Below are 20,319 nucleotides of genomic sequence, written 5' to 3' on the forward strand. Positions count from 1 at the left end.
ACAATCAAATGCAGCCTAACTTGTTGTTGTTAAACACCTAGAGATAGGAGTGAGGCCAAACCAGGCTACAGACAAGTATTAGTGAGGCAGGTGCACTGGCTGCCACCAGCAAACAAGGCATTTGAGGCTAACTCAGAAAGGAGGCTCCCCTCAAAGGACCATCTTTTGTCATTGTGAGCTCATCCCATGCAAGCCTTTGGTGAAAGGCTTTGAGGCATACAACACAAACTCACATTCCAAGCAGTGCAAACCTTTAATAGACCTTTAATAATGAGGTTGCCATAGTCTTACCAGACCTCAGGCGAGGGGTAAGGTTGAGAAGGTTTTTGGTAACTTCAGCCTGTGTGGGAACTGAACCCATGCTGTTGGTATCACTCTGCATCACAAACTAGCCGTCTAGCTGCTGAACTAACTGACCCCCCCCCGCAAGATTGTTTAACCTCTTGCAGCACTGGAACCAGCTTCTCGTGAGCTCCCCATGGGCACTGAGCTCTGTAGCCACTTCTGCCCAGGCTGCCTTCATTCAGATGGGTTTCTTGCTATCATCCACAGGGTTAAAAAAAACTTCTCTCCCGGACAGCCTTCAGGAAAGCCTAGAGGAAAACATCTCCACTTATTCCATTACTTCGTCTCTCTTATTTTGGGTAAATCAGTTAAGATGACTTCAGTTTTACTGCTATATTGTCCCTAATCTATGAACTATTTACTCTTCAACTCTTTGTCCCTTCAAGTCCTGCTCAGTTTGTCTTTACCCACATTGATATATTTGACTATTGTCTCAGTTTTTATCTTTGGATTTCTAAATCTCCCTTCATTCAAACTCCAGCCCTTCTACAGTTCTAAAGCTTTTTTCTTGTCCTGACCATAATTACCGGTGCTGCCTTCTCTTTGCTTGCTGCAGTTGTAGTTATCACCTTCAGAAGAGGAGAGATTGGAGCACTATTGTTTTCTAACATTGAATTGCTCATGGTGCACCAATATCATTGCATTAGTAAACTTTTGAAGAATAGTGACCATGGCATATTTTTCTTTGTCTAGTTTCATTGACTCCTATCATGAGTAGGGAAGATGTGCTTCCAAAAAGGGAAAGTGATCCTTCATATCGTTCCCATCTAGAAAAGAGTGAAAAGTCATAGAAACGTAGAAAACATAGAAAATAGGTGTAGGAATAGGCCATTCAGCCCTTCGAGCCTTCACCACCATTCAATATGCTCATGGCTGAGCATGTAATTTCAGTATCCCACTGCCGCTTTCTCTCCATCCCCCTTGATCCCTTTAGCCACAAGAGCCACGTCCAGCTTCCTCTTGAATATATCTAACGAACTGGCCCCAACAGCTTCCTGTGGGAGAGAATTCCACAGGTTCACAACTCCCTGAGTGAAGAAATTCCTCCTCATCTCAGTCCTGAATGGCTGACCCCTTATTCTTAGACTGTGATCTCTTATTCTGGACTTCCCCCAACATCGGGAACATTCTTCCCCCATCTAGCCTGTCCAGTCCCATCAGGATTTTATACGCTTCTATGAGATCCCCCTTCATTCTTCTAAATTCAAGTGAGTACAAGCCCAGTCGATCCAGTCTTTAATATGTCAGTCCTGCCATCCAGGAATCAGTCTGGTGAACCTTCGCTGGACTCCCTCAATAGCAAGAATGTCCTTCCTCAGACTAGGAGACCAAAACTGCACACAATACTCAAAGTATGGCCTCACCAAGGCCCTGTATAACTGTAACAAGAAAAGCTGGTAACAGCCCCTGTGCAAAATCCCACACAGGTAATGAATCAACCCAACAATATGTTTTGGCAAAACCTCTTATATCTCTCTGTTGAATTCTAAGGGGAGTTATCAAACTAAGCCTTAGAGAGGGTGCTGTCTTATGACTGTACATAACCATATAAACAACCTCTTCTACTGTAATCTATAAATAAGAAATATGACTGATTTAAATGAGAATTCTGTACCCCAGGCCAAGGATTAACATCAGTAAGTTGAATTGAGGGAGAACAAAACAAAACTGAAATCTCTTGGAATTTATTGGTTCACTTAGGCACAATTCCTCTATAACAATTGCATTAGATCTCCCAGAATTAGTAAGGTTTAAATAAGAACTGGTGTGTTTTTTGTTTGGAAAGAATTAACACATTTTACATTTGTTTGATTCAAATGAATTCTCCAAGGGCCTCACATTACATAGTTTGCAGTGTTTATGTTGGCTGCCAGTACTCAATTGGGAATCAGCGCTGGCTTTTTGATGGTACTCCTGTGACTTGTAGGATGCAGACAAGCCAACAGAAAACTTTAAATGCTTGTCATGGATGACGGGGCCAAGAGTATTTGAGTTAATGCTGCTTGCCCCATGCTGCTGAAATATTTCATATTTGGAGTTGAATGTGCATTTCATGCAGGTCAATAGTTCCTGGTTCCACTGGTTTCAATTCAATATAAGTAAACTGTGCCCAGCGGTACAGGATCTGCCATATGACCTACACCCATTAAGACTAATTAATGGAGTTGTAGAGAAATGGTATTAACAATTCCCCATATCATCCACCGTTCCCCTTCTCTCCTTCCTGCCTGGAATGAAAGAAGAACACTGAGTATTGCTAAGGAATTGTGATTAAGAGATTGTTACAATTTCAAGGCTACATATGATTTTTTTCACTCATTAAAATTTACCAGTTGTTGCTAAATACTAGTCTACATGGTCTGGAAATTATACTGATCATTTTAACCATGAAATAAAACTATTGGGTCAGTGTTGGGTGAGAGGTTAACATTTTAAAAATCTCAAGTTTGACCCCAGATGCCCTTCTTGGTTCTAATGGAAATGGGATAAGGGAAGGCAGGACGCTCACTCTCAGTAGATGGGCTAGTCATTGACATATAATAATGTGGCTGTCTGCCTCAGATTTGACCCCTTTTCCAGGTTTAACCCTGGCCAGCCGAGATTTGCAGGCCTTGGGCCAGGAGGATTGCTTACTCCTATCACGACTCCCTACCATAACTTGCAGGATCAGCACCTACTGATTCCCACTCTCCCAACAGATGACTTATGACCTATGTCCAAACTCTAGCTTCACCTGCAGTATTCCCCACTAGACCTGGTCCTACACCAATTAATCAAGCTTGCATCCAGGCAGGTAACCTGCTGGGGAAATGAATGATACAGGTTTTGGATTGAAAACCTCTACATGCTGGAAAAATCCCATTCCAGTCAAGTCGAGACCTACAGCATCTGCTTTTGAAGCATTGTGTGACCCAAGAGGTTAACAATCACCCTTGCTTGAAATAAACTTATTGGACTAAATGTTGTCGTCTTAAACCGTACTGTTATACTGGCTTTGGAATGGTTAATTTTATACTCAGTTGATGTATTTATTCATAATTAATTAGATAACAACAATAGCTTGACCTTAGCACAGAAACCTGCAGAAATGCGTCAGAAGGACCTAGACTGGAGAAGCCGCAGTAAGCAGTGGTGAGATGCAGTGAGTGAGGGATACACAGGGAAGTCAGAGTGTGAAACAGTTCGCAAAATGCTGGGCAAAGAGTAGATACTTTCTAACCTCCCCCTACAGTGTTGTTACACACCTATGGAGTAGGTGGGACTTGAACCCAGCACCTCCTGACTATTTCATCACCCACCCCACAGCCAACTTCTAAAACCTTTTGGGTTTTTAAAAATAAAGTCCTGGCTATTCAAAACTTCGTAGGTTTTGGTGTTGTGTAAATTGTAACATCTTCTTTAAACATGTTGAAAGTGCACTTTCCATTTAATGAAGAAGTGAGAAGATCAAAGAGAAACAGCAACACAAGTCTGTTTGTTTCATTAAACCTCAGCCTCTCGTCTTCCATTTTTGTCAGGCCTGCATCAGACTGTATTGTCAAAGCTTAAAGTTAGTCTAGTTACTTGCCTGCTTGACTACAATTGTTCTTGCTAGCTTTTGTCATAAAGAGTTATATTGTATAAGTTATTTAGTCTTTCATGTATTCACCACCACACTCCCTACCCACCAACGCCCCACTTTCCATAGGGGTGGCACGGTGGCTCAATGGTTAGCATCTCTGCTTCACTGTGCCAGGGATTCAGGTTCAATTCCACCCTCGGGCAACTGTATATGTGGAGTTTGCACGTTCTCCCCGTGTCTGCGTGGGTTTCCTCCGGGTGCTCCAGTTAGGAAACTGGATTGGCCATGCTAAATTGGCCATAGGGTCCAGGAATGTACAAGCTAGATGTGTTAGCCATAGGAAATGCCGAGTTATAGGGATGAGGGAGGGATCTGGGACTGGGTTGGATGCTGTTCAGAAGGTCACTGCAGACTTGATGGGCTGAGTGGCCTCTTCATGCATTGCAGGGATTCTATGACATCTGTCTGCTCCTTAGACATCAGTTCAAATCTCATCCCTCAGGCAGTTGGGATCAGTTCTGTTGTTTGCATGTCCTCAATGCTTGCACAGCTGTAGGTCACCAGGACTGCACTTGCCCTTCGAATATGATCACACCAAATTGTCAACTCCTTGCCATTTTACGCCATGCATGTTGAGTTTCACCACCTCGATATAAAGCGTACAGGTCAGCAGTGCTGATCAGCACATGGTTCAATGGTGGATTTTTCACAACAAAATCATTCCACTTGCTAACAGACGCGTGGGCTTCTCGTGGGAAAGCATTTCTACGTTTGACAGGTTTGCCAAGAGATCACTTTAGATTAAGTGTCATGTGATGTTTATGTAAGACATGTGAAGCTGATCAATTGACATTAATTAGATTGCGTTATCATATGACACAAAGTCATTTACTTTCATTTTGCCTCAGGCAGGTTTGCAAGAAGCTCAGCACATAGCAAATCATTTTTATTCCGGATAATCTGCGTAGTCTCTGATCTAAGGAGTTATTCAACTTTTTGAGTTTTAACCTCAGGAAACTCCAATTCACATTTCAACTTGCAGTGACATTAAACGTCAGGCTCATGATTGTTTCCTGAGCTTGACCAGTCTCAGCCAGCTCTCTGAGGTAGACAGCAGGATCTGGAGGGATCGAACAGAGGGCAGCATGTGATAACACACATGAACATATCCCGCTAAAGAGACAATAACGTGGACACACTGGGGATGGTCAAGCAATTGAAAAATGACAGAGAGAAATCTAGTAGCAAAGTAGCTCACTTTAAACTGTTATAACCTTTCTGTTCTCAGATTAAAGCCCATTAGGGTTCCAGTGAGTTTGGGCTGTTTAATATTAAGTTTGAATTGAATTCAGACTGAAGGTAATAATCAGATGAAATCACAATAGTCTAAGTTCAGGCTTGAAGGATAGCAACTTTGGCAAGAAGCTAGTCAGTTCTAAGGAATTATACTCAGCAGTTTGAGAAGGCAAGGGAGTAGGAACAGGGAGCAAAGGCCTGTATAGCTGATATGGTATGTTAGCAACCTTGCAGCTCCTCAACTCAATGTTTGGATTAAAAGGGAAAGCCGCTGATTCCGGTTCTAATGAATTCCAGACTGACGAGTGTTTGTGTACAGGGACGTTCCAATGTGTCAAATGGAAGAAAGAAAAGACAGACTTGCAATTATTTAGCGCATTTCATTTACAGGGAATAAAATATTTATTACGTGTAGTCACTTCTGTAACATGCAATGTAAAGCTATGCACTAATGGTGTTTAATCTCATGTTGTTTTGATCTTTACCCACACATGGCTTCTCTTCCCACAGAGACCTGTGCTGTGAACAATGGAGGCTGTGATAGCACGTGTCAGGATGCTGCCACGGGAGTCCGCTGTAGTTGTCCAGTTGGATTCACATTACAACCCGACCGGAAGACATGCAAAGGTCAGTCTGCCACCCCTCTTCCACTCCCCCCACCACCACCACCAGATCCCCACAAAAATATTCACTACTCACAGCGTTGATCATACAGTTCAGCAAAATGTTCAGATAAATAATGGTTTTCTCTTTTAGCTAAGTATTTGAAGTATTAATGAAATGCCTGGGAAAGCAAAAAGGATAAATGCTTAAGCCATCATTAAAGACTTGCATTTGCTTAAAATCTTTGGCTGCAGTAGATTTGAAAATATTCTTGTTTGGCTTAGAATTGAACGATCAATAAAATGGAACAAAACGTTCACTTGCCTGATGGAAACAATTTGGATTTCCCCAAATTCGTAGGGTTTTGAGAGACAACATACATCAACTCAGGTTGATCATAGCCATTCAATAAGAACTTAGGAGCCAGATTCAGCCATTTGGCCCCTCATTCCCTGTTCCATCACTCAATCAAATCATGGCTGATATAGTGATGGTGTAAGCTCTAGTTTTCTATCTGCTCCCTGTAACCCTCAATTCCCTTGTCTAATAAAAGTCTATCTCACTCAGCCTTAAATAAATTTAATACCCAGCCTACACTACACTTGGATAATAATTCACCGCAAATCTGCCTTCAAAGGGAAACCTTTTATTCTTAAACTATGAACCCTATTTTACTTCACCCCACAAGAGGAAACATTCATCTTGTCCATTCCCCTCAAGATCTTATATGTTTCAATAAGCTTACCTTTTATTCTTCCAAACTCCAGTATATATAGACCTACCTACTCAACCTTTCTTCAGTCAGGTCAGCCCTTCATTTTAGGAATGAGTCCAAGTGAACCTTGTCTGAACTGCTTCTAAAGCAATCGTACATTTTTTTTCAAATAAGAAAGCTGAAGTGTGCACATTATATAGATGGCTCGAACCTGTGAAGTATCAAAACAGCAGCCGGCTTTCCGTGTTTGCTAGAGGTGTTTCCAACCTTTTGATGTGTACTGTGTGGGCAAAGGAGCATTTTGGGACTCTGCTAAAACCTGTGAGTTCCAACTGTACCACCCATAGAATTTGTTACCTGGAAAACATCAAAGTAACGTGATTCTTGGAATGGCGTGTGTGATTTGATATACATTTCAAAGCCATTTAAACTTTTCTGGCTGGTATGACAATTGAAGGGAGCTGAGCAATTGGCAAGAGATGATAGAAAACATAGTGAAGGGAAGGAAATAGAGGGGGAATTCTGTGGATGAATGAGTGAAGAGAAACAGCACCAAGGGTAATGGATAAGCAATGAGCCTGAGAAAAGAAAAGAACCAGAGCAAAAGAGCAATAGTGCAGCAATATCGTAAACTCATTCAAAAAGAAAATGTTTACAATGCCACTGTACAAAGGCCGGAACATTCTTGCTGCAAGCTCAGTAAATAGAGTGAAGACGTAGAGCTGTAACTTGAAACCATTCCGATGAAATAAGAAAGCTTAATAAGCAGCTAAAATGTCTCAAACCTACATAATGCAGTAATCAAGGTTGGATGACCCCTGGGGTACTGGCATGAATTATGTAAATGAAAGACTAATTAATTTAAAGGTTAAGAGCTTGTTCTTGACGACTGAGATTGACAGGAGAGTTTGCTTCAAAACTTCATTAGTTTAGCATTAGGTATAGGAGGAACTCTCAGAGGAAGTGTATAAAACGAGTTGCAGGAGTTGTGTTGCAGTGGTAATGTTTGTACCTCTGGGTCAGGAGACCTGGTGTTAATTCCCACCTGCTCCAGGGGTGTGTCATAACATCTCTGAACAGGTTGATTAAAAATGCCTGTAATATGAATTGAATGGGCCTGCCGTAATATAACAGTTTTCATTTCTGCTTAACAGTAATTCTCAACAATGTCCTGCTCCTCAGTGATCTAATCTGTGTGTCCATGATATTCAGTTCCACTCCCCTGTTGTCTTCCTTGACACCACGACACTCACTCTATTGCCTGGCTGCTTGTTCATCAAGAGCCATCCTTTCCGGTTCATCACAAAGACTTGATACTCTCAACGTCAAAACTTTATTCCTTTGGCCATCTGCTTGCATCCTGCCCTATATTAAATCTCCTATGGATTTTTTTGGATATAATGATTATTATATCTGCTCCCATTGGTGGTGAGTTTAGAGACAAGAGGGGCACTAAATCTGCCTGTTAGTGGTGTCCCTGAACCCTGCTACCATCTTGCCTCTGCCAGAACTATGAGCAGGAAAAACCCACACATAACCTTCCCAAACTGTTGTCACTTGAGACCTTTGAGGAGCCAATGAATGATCACAGCTACTGACAGGCCTATCACTATGACAGAATGCACACAACATTGCCACCAGCTTCTTACCTCTAAGGGGGCCTCAATTAAAGGCATGCAGTACATCACCGAGGAACTGGGCATCAGGAAAGTGGAGGTGAACCACTGAAAGTAACTCCATATCATTGCCGCCCGATCCTCCTTCCCATGATGCTCACACATTAAACTCACCTCCCCCATACCCGCACAATGCACATCATTTATGCAGGAGAGCAACAGAGTCCTCCTGTTGTCCTGTCCCCTTTGGACTGGCTGGTTTGCCTGTATTACTCAGATTGAGAGAATTATTTTACCTGTAGCACAGGGGTGCCAAGAGAATGGTTCTTTGACTGTGACCTTCACGACACAGTAGCACTCAAAACCAAGCTAGTACACAAACCTCAGTTCACAAACACATCTCTTTTGAGCATTCCATCTACTGGCACACACAGACCAGAATTGCATTTAGCTTTTTAACTCCTTCTTTTCTATTTTTCTTGAAGGGCAAAACACAAAAAATGTCTGCAAGATGTGGTTTTCTGCTGAAATGGGGGTGAGCCAGTGGCTGTGGGGAGATAACTCCTTTGTTATCTCTTCATGTTATCTCTCTCCCTTTGTTTGAAGTTTCCTTGCCATGCTACAGGTGTGACCATCCATGGGTATCACACAGGACATTGATGGACAGCACTGAATTTACACTGTCAGTTTTTTCTTTAATCTGTGTTAGTCCTGTTTCAAAACCCACACATTGGAACTCAAAGTTAAAACTGACCATTGTACTTAGGAAACATTGTCATGATAAACATAACAAGTGCTATTCTGTTCTGGAGCCTCAACTCTCTTCACACTAGTTAGTGAATAGGTACAGAACTTTATATCCGATTTTGTAGATAATGGTAAATTGTAAGTTACAGGAAATTCTATGCAGCTGTATAGACAGATTGAATAGACCAATATATGGCAGTGGAGTTCAGTATGGGCTATTTTGAGGTTATTTGAACTTAGTAAGGACAAATTGGAGTATTTTATAAATGGTGAAAATGTAGAAGCTATGGAAGATCAAAGGGATTTGTTTGCACACAAATCATTAACAGCTAATAGACAAGTAGAAAAATGACAATTAATGTAACATTAGCCTTTATCTCAGTGAGGTCTGAAATATATGAGAGTGAAAACTATACTTCAGTTGTATAGAGCCTTGGTCAGACCCTGTCCTCAGAGTTGTGTTTATTTTGAACATTGCGCCTTAGCAGGGATGTTTGGCCTTGGTACAACTGGCAAGGCATCAATGATTAAATTATGTAGGGGAATAGGGAACTTGGGGGAATAAGTTGAGGAAAAAGGAAAAGAAAGATAAACACAAGACATATTTTGTAGAACACTTACGGTTAGGACAATCTTCCTTTCTCTTAAACTATATTATTTGTTGCAATTGCACATCACAAATTCAACACAGCGGACTCAGTTTAAAGAAAGGGTAACTCCCAAGCTGTGATTGAGCACTGTTCAAGTGTGAAACAGATGGTCATCCATCTCCCTGCAGTCTTTGGTGCTTCTTCACACAAGATAACTCAACCCAGTTTGAACATGTGCAAAATCTCTCTCAGTTTATCAGTGCAAAGATCCGGCTGCAAATTTCTTCCAGTGCTGATCTATTTCCATCTCAGAGCAAATATTAAAGCTATTTTCCTGTGAGTCCTACAAGTACCATTTTGAATTAGCAGTGCTCACTTTAATTGCAAAACCAAGTTGTTCAAACCGTGGTTTCACATCTGACCCTTATATTTGCTGTGTTCAGAACAAGTGCTATACTCAAAGTCATCCTTGTTCAAGAGGAGCACGTGTCATTGACCTAGCGCAATTCCTCTTCTTCAGTTCTGGGGGAGACACAGTATCACTTGTTGACAGGGGGTAAGAAAAGAAACACTTGCATTGAGATGGTGTCTTTCATGTTCCCAGAATGCCCCAAACCCATTCACAACCAATGTATTATTTTTGAAGCACATCACCTTTGCTTTGTAATTGAATGAGGAAAGCAATTTTGTAGGAAAGCCTCAAGAAAGCTACGAAGCAACAGTGAAATAGTCTGTTTGATGCACTGAACACTGGGAGATCTCTCCTAGTCTTCAACAACCACAACAAAAACAAAGTTGCTGACGAAACTCAGCAGATCTGGCAGCATCTGTGAAGGAAAAAACAGAGTTTATGTTTCGGGTCCGGTGACCCTTCCTTAGAACATGGCCTTGTTTCTTCCTGTTTTTTCCTTCACAGATGCTGCCAGACCTGCTGAGCTTCTCCAGCAACTTTGTTTTTGTTCCTGATTTACAGCATCCGCAGTTCTTTCGGTTTTTATTTCATATTTCTCCTAGTCTTCAAGTTGTCCCATGCCATTTTTTTTATCACTCCAGAGAGGCCTAATGTCTCATTTCAAAACAGCAGCTCTGATATATCTTGATAATGCTGTTAGGTGTTAGCCTGAATATAGTGCTTAAGACCTGGAGTGTGTCTTGAATGCCCAACTTTAAGTCACGGTGACCGTAGCTGGAGGCCAAGAATAACAGACACCAGACCAGACCATACCTAAAGATAGTGCCGTTATGTAGCAACGTTCTACACTTTTAATGTACTCCTGTACTTGAGTACAAGTGACAATAAAGTTTAAATAAATACAAATCAAATCAATGTTGCAGCATGGGGGAGGGACATCCATGCTGTTGAACTGCACACAGAGATGATATCATCACAGGCACCCTCCTCCCCAACCACAAGCCTCTGTCTATCAACACCTCACAAAAACAAGCCCACAAAATAATTGGGAAGGAATAAGCACAGGCCCCTTCCTGCCTCAATGTGAAGCACAGGGATGATCCAGTGCAGAGTGCTGCTTACTCCAAAGTAAAACTGGTGGACATAATGATGGACAAGTTAAAATGTGGACTGTCCAGTATAAAACCAGACAATTGACCACCCAACTTCCAGCTTCTGAACAACTTTGAGGAATGCAATTTGTCAAAGTACCACTCCAAACTGCAGATCTGCATGATCTGCTGACTCACTACATCGGCAGCTCACACCATTTTGTATTCTAATGTTGACATTTCTGTTAGAGCCAGGGAGTGGTTCTGCCACAGGAGGAGACCATTCATCCCATTGTGTTCCTGCTGGCACGGGCATTCCAGCTGTTTCTAGTCACTCACCTGCCTGCTTCTCTCTTCGGGTAATTCTCCGATTCCCTTTGAAAGCTACAGTTGAAGCCGCCTCCATCATACTCGCAGACAGTGTATTCCAGCTCCTAACCATTCACAGTATAAAACAATATCTCCTCATGTTGTGTTTAGTTTTTTCGACATTCACCTTAAATCAGTGTCCTTTGTCCAAATGGAAACAGTTGTAGAGTCATAGGGATGTACAGCATGGAAACAGACCCTTCGGTCCAACTGGACCATGCCAACTAGATATTCCAAACAAACATAGTCCCATTTGCCAGCATTTGGCCCATATCCCACCACACCCCTCCTATTCATAGACCCACCCAGATGCCTTTTAAATGTTGTAATTGTATCAGCCTCTACCACTTCCTCTGGCAGCTCATTCCGTACATACACCACGCTATCTGGGAAAAAGTTGCCCTTTAGGTTCCTTTTAAATCTTTCCCCTCTCCTCCCTATCTATTCCATTCAGACCACTCAGGACTTTGAATACCTCAATCAAATCTCCTCTCAATATTCTTTTTCTTAAGGGGAGCAAGACCAGCTTCTCCTGTTTGTCTGTGTAACTGTAGTTCCTCATCCACCGAACATTCCTTCCAAATCTTTCCTGTAGTCTCTGTAATGTTTTCACATCCTTCTGGAAGTGAGGTGCCCAGAATTGGATAGTTCATGTTGAACCAGTCTTTTATATAGTTTTATAATAATTTCCTTGCTTTTACCTTTATCCTTCTACTTCTAAAGGCCAGGAGCCCATATACTACCTTCCTTGATTTGTCTATATGCACCCAAGGTCCTAAATTCCCTTTAAGATTGCGTACTTCAGTCTGTACGGCCGTGCCTTATTCTTCGAACCAAAATGTATTACTACCCTCTTCTTTGCATCAAATTTCATCCACCACGTGCCTGCCCGCCTTTGAAGTCTGTCGTTAAACTCCTTAAGGTTCACAATCCAAGAACTCTTGACACCTGCAAGTTTTGAAATTGTGCATGCCCAAGTCTGGACCGTTAATGTAGATCAAGAAAAGTTGTCTTCCCAGTATCGAGCCTTGGGAAACCCCCAGGCTGTGGAAAAAAAAAGCACATAATTTGCCAAAACAAAACAGCCGTTCTGGTTCCTGTCAATCAGGCATTTTTGTGTACGTGCTGCCACTTACACTATTTTTGCAGGGCCTTTAACTTTGCTGAGAAGTGTTTTATGTAACACTTTTATCAAATGTCTTTTGTAAGTCCATAGTGCATCATATATACATTGTTAGACCTTTTTTAAATAAATTCTTAGCCCATCCAATGTCTCAACCAGCTCCTTTCGGCATTGCTTTGGCAGCAACTTTTCTTTGGTAAAGATAGCTGCAAAGTTCTCATCTAATAACTCAGCCACCCCTCTTTCTCCAAATGTGAATTGTCTTTTTGGCTCCTATTCAGTCCTGTGCTCCTTTTTATTACTTACATGCCTGAAAAAGACTTTTATAAGTTCCCTGTTAATGTTAGCTGCAGTTTCTTCTTGTACTCTCTCTTTGCTTCTCTTATTTGTTTTTCTATCTTCCCTTCTGAACTTTTTTTCTGAACAGCCTGGTTCTGACTAATATAATCCAGCTGACTTCTGCCACGGGAATCAGTCTGGCAAACTTTTGTTGCACTCCCTCCATGGCTACAACATCCTTCCTCAGATGAAGAGACCAAAACAGCACACAATACTCCAAAGTTTGGTCTCTACCAAACCCTGCACAATTACAGCTCCCATTTATTCCATTCTTTGTTTACTGTCTGTTAATCAGTTCTCTGGCCATGTCAGTGCAATACCCTCAATCCCATGCATCTCAATTTTACACTCAATTCTTATGATGGACCTCCTCAAAAGCCTTCTGGAAAACCAAGGAAACCATATCCATTGGCTCACCATTTCATGCTATTAGTTGCATCCTGGAAAAATTCCAATAGATTTGTCAGGTATGATTTCCCTTTCATAACGTTCATGAATAGGAAAGGTTTGGAGAAATATGGGCCAAGTGCAGACAGCTGGGACTAGTTTAGTTTGGGAAAATGGTCGGCATGGACTGGTTGGACCAAAGGGTCTGTTTCCGTATAACTCTATGACTCTATATGCACCCATTCATATCTCTAGCCTTGTAACGTAAATGTGCTTCTGGACTGTGTACTACAGTGTGTTTATTGCTATATACAAATGGAAACGTTTAAACAACGTTGCAGTTAATCGGTGATTGAGCCAAATTGAACATGCTTTGGGGTACAGAATAAACAAGTGTGAAGATAACAGGAAAGAATGGTTATCAATTATAAAATATATAAATTGTCATAATAAAAACATGGAGTGTTGAACTTGCAGTGTTTCTAGGTGCAGTTTTTAATAGTTAGAAAATCCGTCTTTTGTGCACATACAAAGCGAAATAGCCGGTAGATTAAAAGCTCCATGAAACTGGGGTTATCTAATTCCCTTGTGCAGCTGATTACCCTTCATCAAATGAAGTACAAACTGCTAATAAATCGAGTCTTTTGGGTGTTTCAGAGCAAGTAGCTTAGTCATTAACAAGCACATAAATCAGCCAATGACTGCCAGTTTCATGAACTTCATTGTTGTGTAAAAGTGAATATTCCTTCCTAAAATTCACTGGGTTATTAAATGTTTTGAATCTACTTTCAGTCCTGTCTGAAAATTACACTAACTGATGGGAAGCAGTCCCAGATAAAATTTTTAAAATACAGTTTCAAGTCAATGAGAGCTTTCAAAGCAACAGGGTGTAGCCCAGCTGTGATTGGGAAGCCTTGACTGCTCTGTCAATCTGTTGAAACAAAAAGCCAGAACTTTCCAGACAATTGAACAAGATGAACATTGGTTACTGCTCATAACGGGGGTGAGCTTCAGTTACTGCCCTGTAATGGGGCTTTGGTCACAGTCTAAGAATAAGGGGTCAGCCATTCAGGACTGAGATGAGGAAGAATTTCTTCACTCAGAGAGTTGTGAACATGTGGAACTCTCTCCCACAGAAAGCTTTTGGGGCCAGTTTGTTAGATATATTCAAGACGGAGCTGGACATGGCCCTTCCCGCTAAAGGGATCAAGGAATATGGAGAGAAAGTGGGAGTGGGATATTGAAATTGCATGATCAGCCATGATCATATTGAATAGTGGTGCAAAGGGCCGAATGGTCTCCTCCTGCACCTACTTTTTCTGTTTCTATGGGGTGGACTTTGGTAACGTCCCTGCATCAGAGGCTTTTATTTACCACAGTGTAGAGGAAATGTTTTACCTGTTGATCATATGAATGTGATACAAATTTTAAAAATGCTAGAAGTACTCAGCAGCACTGGCAATATCTTTGAAGTGAGAAATAGAGTTAACATTGTATCAGAACTGTGAAAAGTTACTGCTTCCTCCAATACCTTACCTCCTTCAGTCTGCCATCGTCTGGGAATTGAAACCTGAATTCAAACCACCAAGAAAAATCAACAATGGGGAATGATCGAATGATTGGGTCCTGCTGCATCTTAGTCAATGCCTCACCTTCCCTTCACTGAGCCCCTGACTTTATTACACCAAACAATTTAACTTGCTCATTCTCAAATTTTACCTAGAATTCTCAGAACTGTGAGCCTACTCGTAGCTTGTTATGTGGAACTTAATTAAATGCTTTTTGAGAAATGGAACATGCAATGTTGACACATTTACCAAAGTCAACTTGAGTTACTTCCTCAAAGAATCAAGGAAATTATTCAGCAAGCAGCTTCTCCTTCTAAAGCCATGTTGATAGATCTTGCTTTGTTTCTTTCTTGGATCATTGTTACATTCACTCCTGGTAATTGACTCCATCTTTCTAGAAATAAATAAAGACTAATAGGTCTGTCATTCCTTGTGATTGCTTGATTTTGCCCTTTTTGAATCTGGGCACTGTATTGGCTAACTTGCAATCAAATGATCATCTCCCTGATATTGATTAACTTTCTCCTTCTGATAGTTAGTGTTTCACTAATTCCAGCACTCATCTCCCTCCACACTCCAGAATAAAGACCATTTAACGTAGGGAGATGTTTGTTTTCATCTCTTTCAACTTGTCCAGTAATTCAATCTCATTTACATTAATTCCTCGCTAATCGTTGTGGTCATGCTCCTGAAAAGTTTGACTTTAAATGAAGCAGCTTTAAACAAATCAGATTTTCCCATTACAACCAATGTAAACGCTATACTTACATTCTGCTCCTTGGAGGATAAAAATACCATAAAACATTATACCTTGAGTTGAAATACTGTTCATTATTAATATTCCTACTTTGGTGGATGAAATAACTTTTGAATTAAAATGAATTTTAACATGTAATGGAAATATTCTAACTCCTTCTGCTTGCCCCCCGTGTTCTGCCTCTCTCGCTTACCAATCCTTCCGTCCATCACCTCGCTCATTTGTTGCTCACATGATCTCCCACTTGCCACAAATCATGTTCTCAGTTTTTGACCAGCTCTCCCATTCACCACTTCTCTCTTCTGAACACACTGTCCAGGGCTTTAGTGCATAAAAACTAAGTCTGACACTCCAATGCCGTACTGAGGGCGCACTGCACTGTCAGCGGTGCTGTCTTTCAGATGGGACTAGCCTCTCCCTTCGGATCCCATAGACAGTACGTTGAAGGAAAGTTTGCGTGGTGCCCAAGTTTATCAAAAAGATGATCTGGTCATTATCTCATTTTGTTTATTTTCTGAATGTGGTTAGTGATGTTCATGGAATATGGATGTTGGCTGACACAACAAAAGCAGAAACAGATAAAAGGAGAGACGAGTGTGTGAGAGAGAAAGTTGCTTATCAAATAGCAAGTATTTTCTTGTATCCTCTTTAAAAGTGAGCTCATGACCAGAGCCACATCAAGAACAGGCACCTGATCTTTTTGATAATATTTTATTTGAATGTGTGACTGTTAACCATATTACCATGAAGCTGGTACTAATACTGTGGAATTATTTGCTTTCAACTCTCTTTTTTTCTTTGGTGCTGTCTCTTTCTCTCTCTCTATGTCCGTCTTTCTGACTCTCCCACTGTCTCTCAATGCTCCCTTACCATCCCACTCCATATCTCTCTCTCTCTCTCTTTCTCGCTCTCTCTCTCCCCTCCCACCCTTCTCTCTCTACATAAACTTTTCTCTTTCTATCCTATGCCTTGCTCTCATTTTGTATCTGTCTTTCGCTCTCTCTCTGCCTCCTCTTGGCTTCTCACTCTCTCTCTTTCTTCTACTGTGCCTCCTCTCTCTTTCTCTCTGCCTCCCCACTCTCTCTCTCTGCCTCTTCTCTATCTCTTTCTCTCTGTCTCCTCACTGTCTCTCTGCCTTTTCTCTATCTCTTTCTGTCTCTGTCTCCTCACTCTATCTCTCTCTCTCTCTGTGCCATCTCTGTCTCTTTCTCTTTCTGTCTCCTCACTGTCTGTCTCTCTCTGTAAGGCTGCCTTACTCTCATTCTGTCTCTCTCTCTCCCATGCAGATATTGATGAATGTCGCCTGAACAATGGAGGCTGTGACCATGTCTGCAGGAACACCATTGGAAGTTTTGAGTGTAGCTGCAAGAAGGGCTACAAACTGCTTACAAATGAAAGGACATGCCAAGGTGAATTAACATTCCTCTGTGTTTTTGTTTCCTTTCTTTTCTGTGCAGCCAGGGCAATCTCACTTTTACATACAATTTTCAGTTTAAGGTCTTGACCTGAGGTGTTGCTGTTTGTGAGTCACCTCACAACAAATGGGATCTGAGAAATGATGGTTTTCACCAACATTGAAACACAAAACAGTGTCTGAAGCCATGCTAACTGAGCAGTGAACCCTCTGGCCTGTTCTGTCTGCAATCTCTGCTGTGGTGATATTATGGTTTGATGGCCAGACATTGCCATTATCTGTCTGCTAAAACCAACAAGATCGGAGTTTAGATGCAACTCTTAAGTTTTTAATGAAAAAAACATTTGGGGAGAAACACAACCATTTTGTGAGGAAATTGTTTGTCTAAATATCTTTAATGTCCACAGCAGGGTTGATTTCTATTTGTGAGGAAGGGTTAGTCGTGGAGGCTGAGGTTATCATTCACAGATGTTACTGTGTCATCCATTTGGGATCTGAACACTATTCTGCTGGGATATGACATCCAGGGCAAAAACAGCTCTGCCCAGGAACAATGTCCTTGATCTCTGCCTCCATTTATGAATGTTGCTAAGTTGCAAAACATTTTTTCAGTCTCTATCAGTTCCACAATCCAAAAATAACGTTTCTCAACAGATGAAAATTCCAAGGTCTAGTACTAGTCTGAAGGTCCGGACTTGCACAATCCAGAGACAAAGTTATCACTTGTTTCTGTAGAACTGTAGTTAGCTGTGGATTGCTGAGGATCGTCTTTCTGTGGGTCACTGGAGTCCTCTGGTGGTGATACCTGTATATTGCAGCATGCTGCTCTAAACTGCCATCCCAAATTGTACATTTATACAGACACCAGAGACATATAGGAGCCAGAGATAACAAGGTGTAGAGCTGGATGAACACAGCAGGCCAAGCAGCATCAGAGGAGCAGGAAGGCTGACGTTTCGGGCCTAGACCCTTCTTCAGAAATTCCATTCATTCATCCAGCTCTACACCTTGTTATCTCAGATTCTCCAGCATCTGCGGTTCCTACTATCTCTGAAACATATAGGAGCCAGATTGATAGGGGGGCCTACAGCGAGATTTGCAGCAGAATTGCACAGGAATTCCAGCAAGGTCCATCTCAACATCAAGAGCAGCTGGCTGCATCTTTTATACATTTGCTGGCCAGTGAGGCGTGTTTTTCACCGGGCAGAAAGGAGTTGCCATTTAAGGAGAATTATTGATTTTTAAACATATTATTAACAGCCCAACTTATTAATATTCAGCTTCCCATCTGATCAAGCACATCAAACAAATTTGATGTTGACACGGAAGTCAGAGTGGGTACCTGGTGACTTCAGCTTTCTGCTTGCTCCAAGGGATTTCCGTGTTGGAGACTGGGCACTAACGTCTCGAGGCATGCACGAGCCACACACGTTCCTTGTCCACAGACATTGGCATATGTCGACCTCTAAGAACCCTCATGGCACATCTCTGATCCACTTACAAGACCCTCCTTCACTTCAGTGTTGCACGGACAACTCTCATTGTAAAGCTGAAGCAAGGACACTGTGCACTCAGGGACACAACACCCAGCTCCTGGATTGGATCAGGCTGTATCCCTGGGCTAGCACCCTCACACTCTGAGCAGACCTGGACACTCGCAGCATCCCTGCCTTGCATTGCTTTTTCTCAACTTGTCCCATCAGCCAGAGATAGCAGGCTCACCCTGCTGGGGCATTGCCTTGCTGCTTAGTGCAGCCACAAAACTCATCATCATTGTCAGCTGTCCTCAGTCAGGTCAAGGGAGATAGTTTTCGATCAGGAGGTGCTGGCACAGTAACAAGGCCAGCCTCTGATAGCAGTCCAGGAGCTTGGACTTTGTCAGTAATAGAACCCCTATAGTGCAGAAAGAGGCCATTCAGCCCATTGAGTCTGTGCAAACTTCTGAAGACCATCCAGCTCAAACCCAGCCCTCCATCCTATCTCTGTAACCCTGTAATTACCATGGCTAATCCACCTAACCTGCGCATCTTTGGACTGTGGAAAGAAACTGTAGCACCTGGAGGGAACCCATGTAGACATGGAGAGAAAGTGCAAACTCCACAGACGGTTGTCCGCGGCTGGAATCAAACCTGGGTCCCTAGCGCTGTGAGGCAGCAGTGCTAATCACTGAACCACCATGCCGACCTCAGGACAGTCAGAGTTAGGGTCCTCTATGCATAAGGGATGAGGAGCTGGATTTTGAGCAGCCCGTCACCTGTCTTGACTTTTTCCACCCTACCGGGACTTTTTACCTCCTAGAATGAGAGAGACGGGTATTACAGGAGCTGAAAGTGGGTGTTACAGCTGTTAGTTTGACTGTAGATGGAGAGATGGCAGCAGTGAGTTATTAGGCAGTGCAAAGGGCATACAGAGTTAGTGGAGTTGAAGTTTGGGGCGAGTGAGTGGCTGTGAAATTAATATCATTTATCAAAAAAATCCATCTGGCTCACAAATGTTCTTTAGGGAAGGCTATCTGCCGTCTTTACCTGATCTGGCCTAACGGTGACTCCAAACCCACAGCAATGTGTTTGGATCTAATCTGCCCTCTGAAAATGGCGTAGCAAGCCACTCAGTTCAAGGGCAGTTAAGGATGGGCACCAAGTGCCAGGTGTCCATGTCTCATGAAAGAATAAAGAAAGAAGTAGTTGTAATGACTTATTTAAATGTCTGGCAGATCTGTTGTGTATTAGTGTACCAGCTCTTTCTGTTTATATTAATTCACAAGGCTGCATTTAGTTTATTGCCAGGTTTGTGTCAGGATGTAATTAATGATTGTGATTAAATGTGTAACTCTGGCTTAAAAACTCAAGTTTAATTAACTCAGGAGAGACATTGTGCTGGAAGCCAGATTCCCCTGCTGGGTGAGGGTGGCATGTTGAATCCAGGAGGCAGCCTACTCACCCACCCATACCACCTCTCCAGGATTAGGCGGGGAATGAATGCCCATGTAACAGCCCCATCACTGCTATTGCAGAGATTAACCCTGCAGTGGGAGAGATCCAAGCCAAGTGACCAGGCTAGTGTTGGGGAGGGTGCTGTTGGAGGTGGGTGGTGCTCCCTATGTAACTAGTCCCTGAGGCCATTGGAGAGGCCCTCCCCAATGTGTAAGTCCCACCTCTCCCCTCATGGCTTCTAGAATCCCTCTCACAAACCCACCCCCTCACTGACCCCAAACACTCTGAAAGTTCATCACTAACCTCTTGCTCAAGGCTAGCGGGCAGTGTCCCTATGGTAATGTGCCTGTTGAGTGAGAGTTGGTGACCTCTGATTGGCCAATGGGTGGATTCCTGCCCCTGAGGAACATAAATCCCACGTGCAGACTAATAATGGCCAATTGATCATTAAA

General features: G+C 42.3%; 1 protein-coding gene across 5 annotated transcripts in view; it reads left to right on the forward strand.

Annotated features, from left to right (window-relative positions):
* Positions 1-20,319, forward strand: part of scube3 (signal peptide, CUB domain, EGF-like 3) — a 345,848-nt gene that overhangs the window by 248,282 nt on the left and 77,247 nt on the right. For all 5 annotated transcript variants that reach the window (XM_048612197.1, XM_048612200.1, XM_048612198.1 and 2 more), the window contains 2 exons: positions 5,714-5,830; positions 16,807-16,929. In XM_048612197.1, the coding sequence (XP_048468154.1) occupies positions 5,714-5,830; positions 16,807-16,929 (240 nt within the window). The remainder of the gene's footprint in view (positions 1-5,713; positions 5,831-16,806; positions 16,930-20,319) is intronic.

This window comes from Rhincodon typus, chromosome 25 (assembly GCF_021869965.1).
Source record: "Rhincodon typus isolate 14 chromosome 25, sRhiTyp1.1, whole genome shotgun sequence".
NCBI lineage: Eukaryota > Metazoa > Chordata > Chondrichthyes > Orectolobiformes > Rhincodontidae > Rhincodon > Rhincodon typus.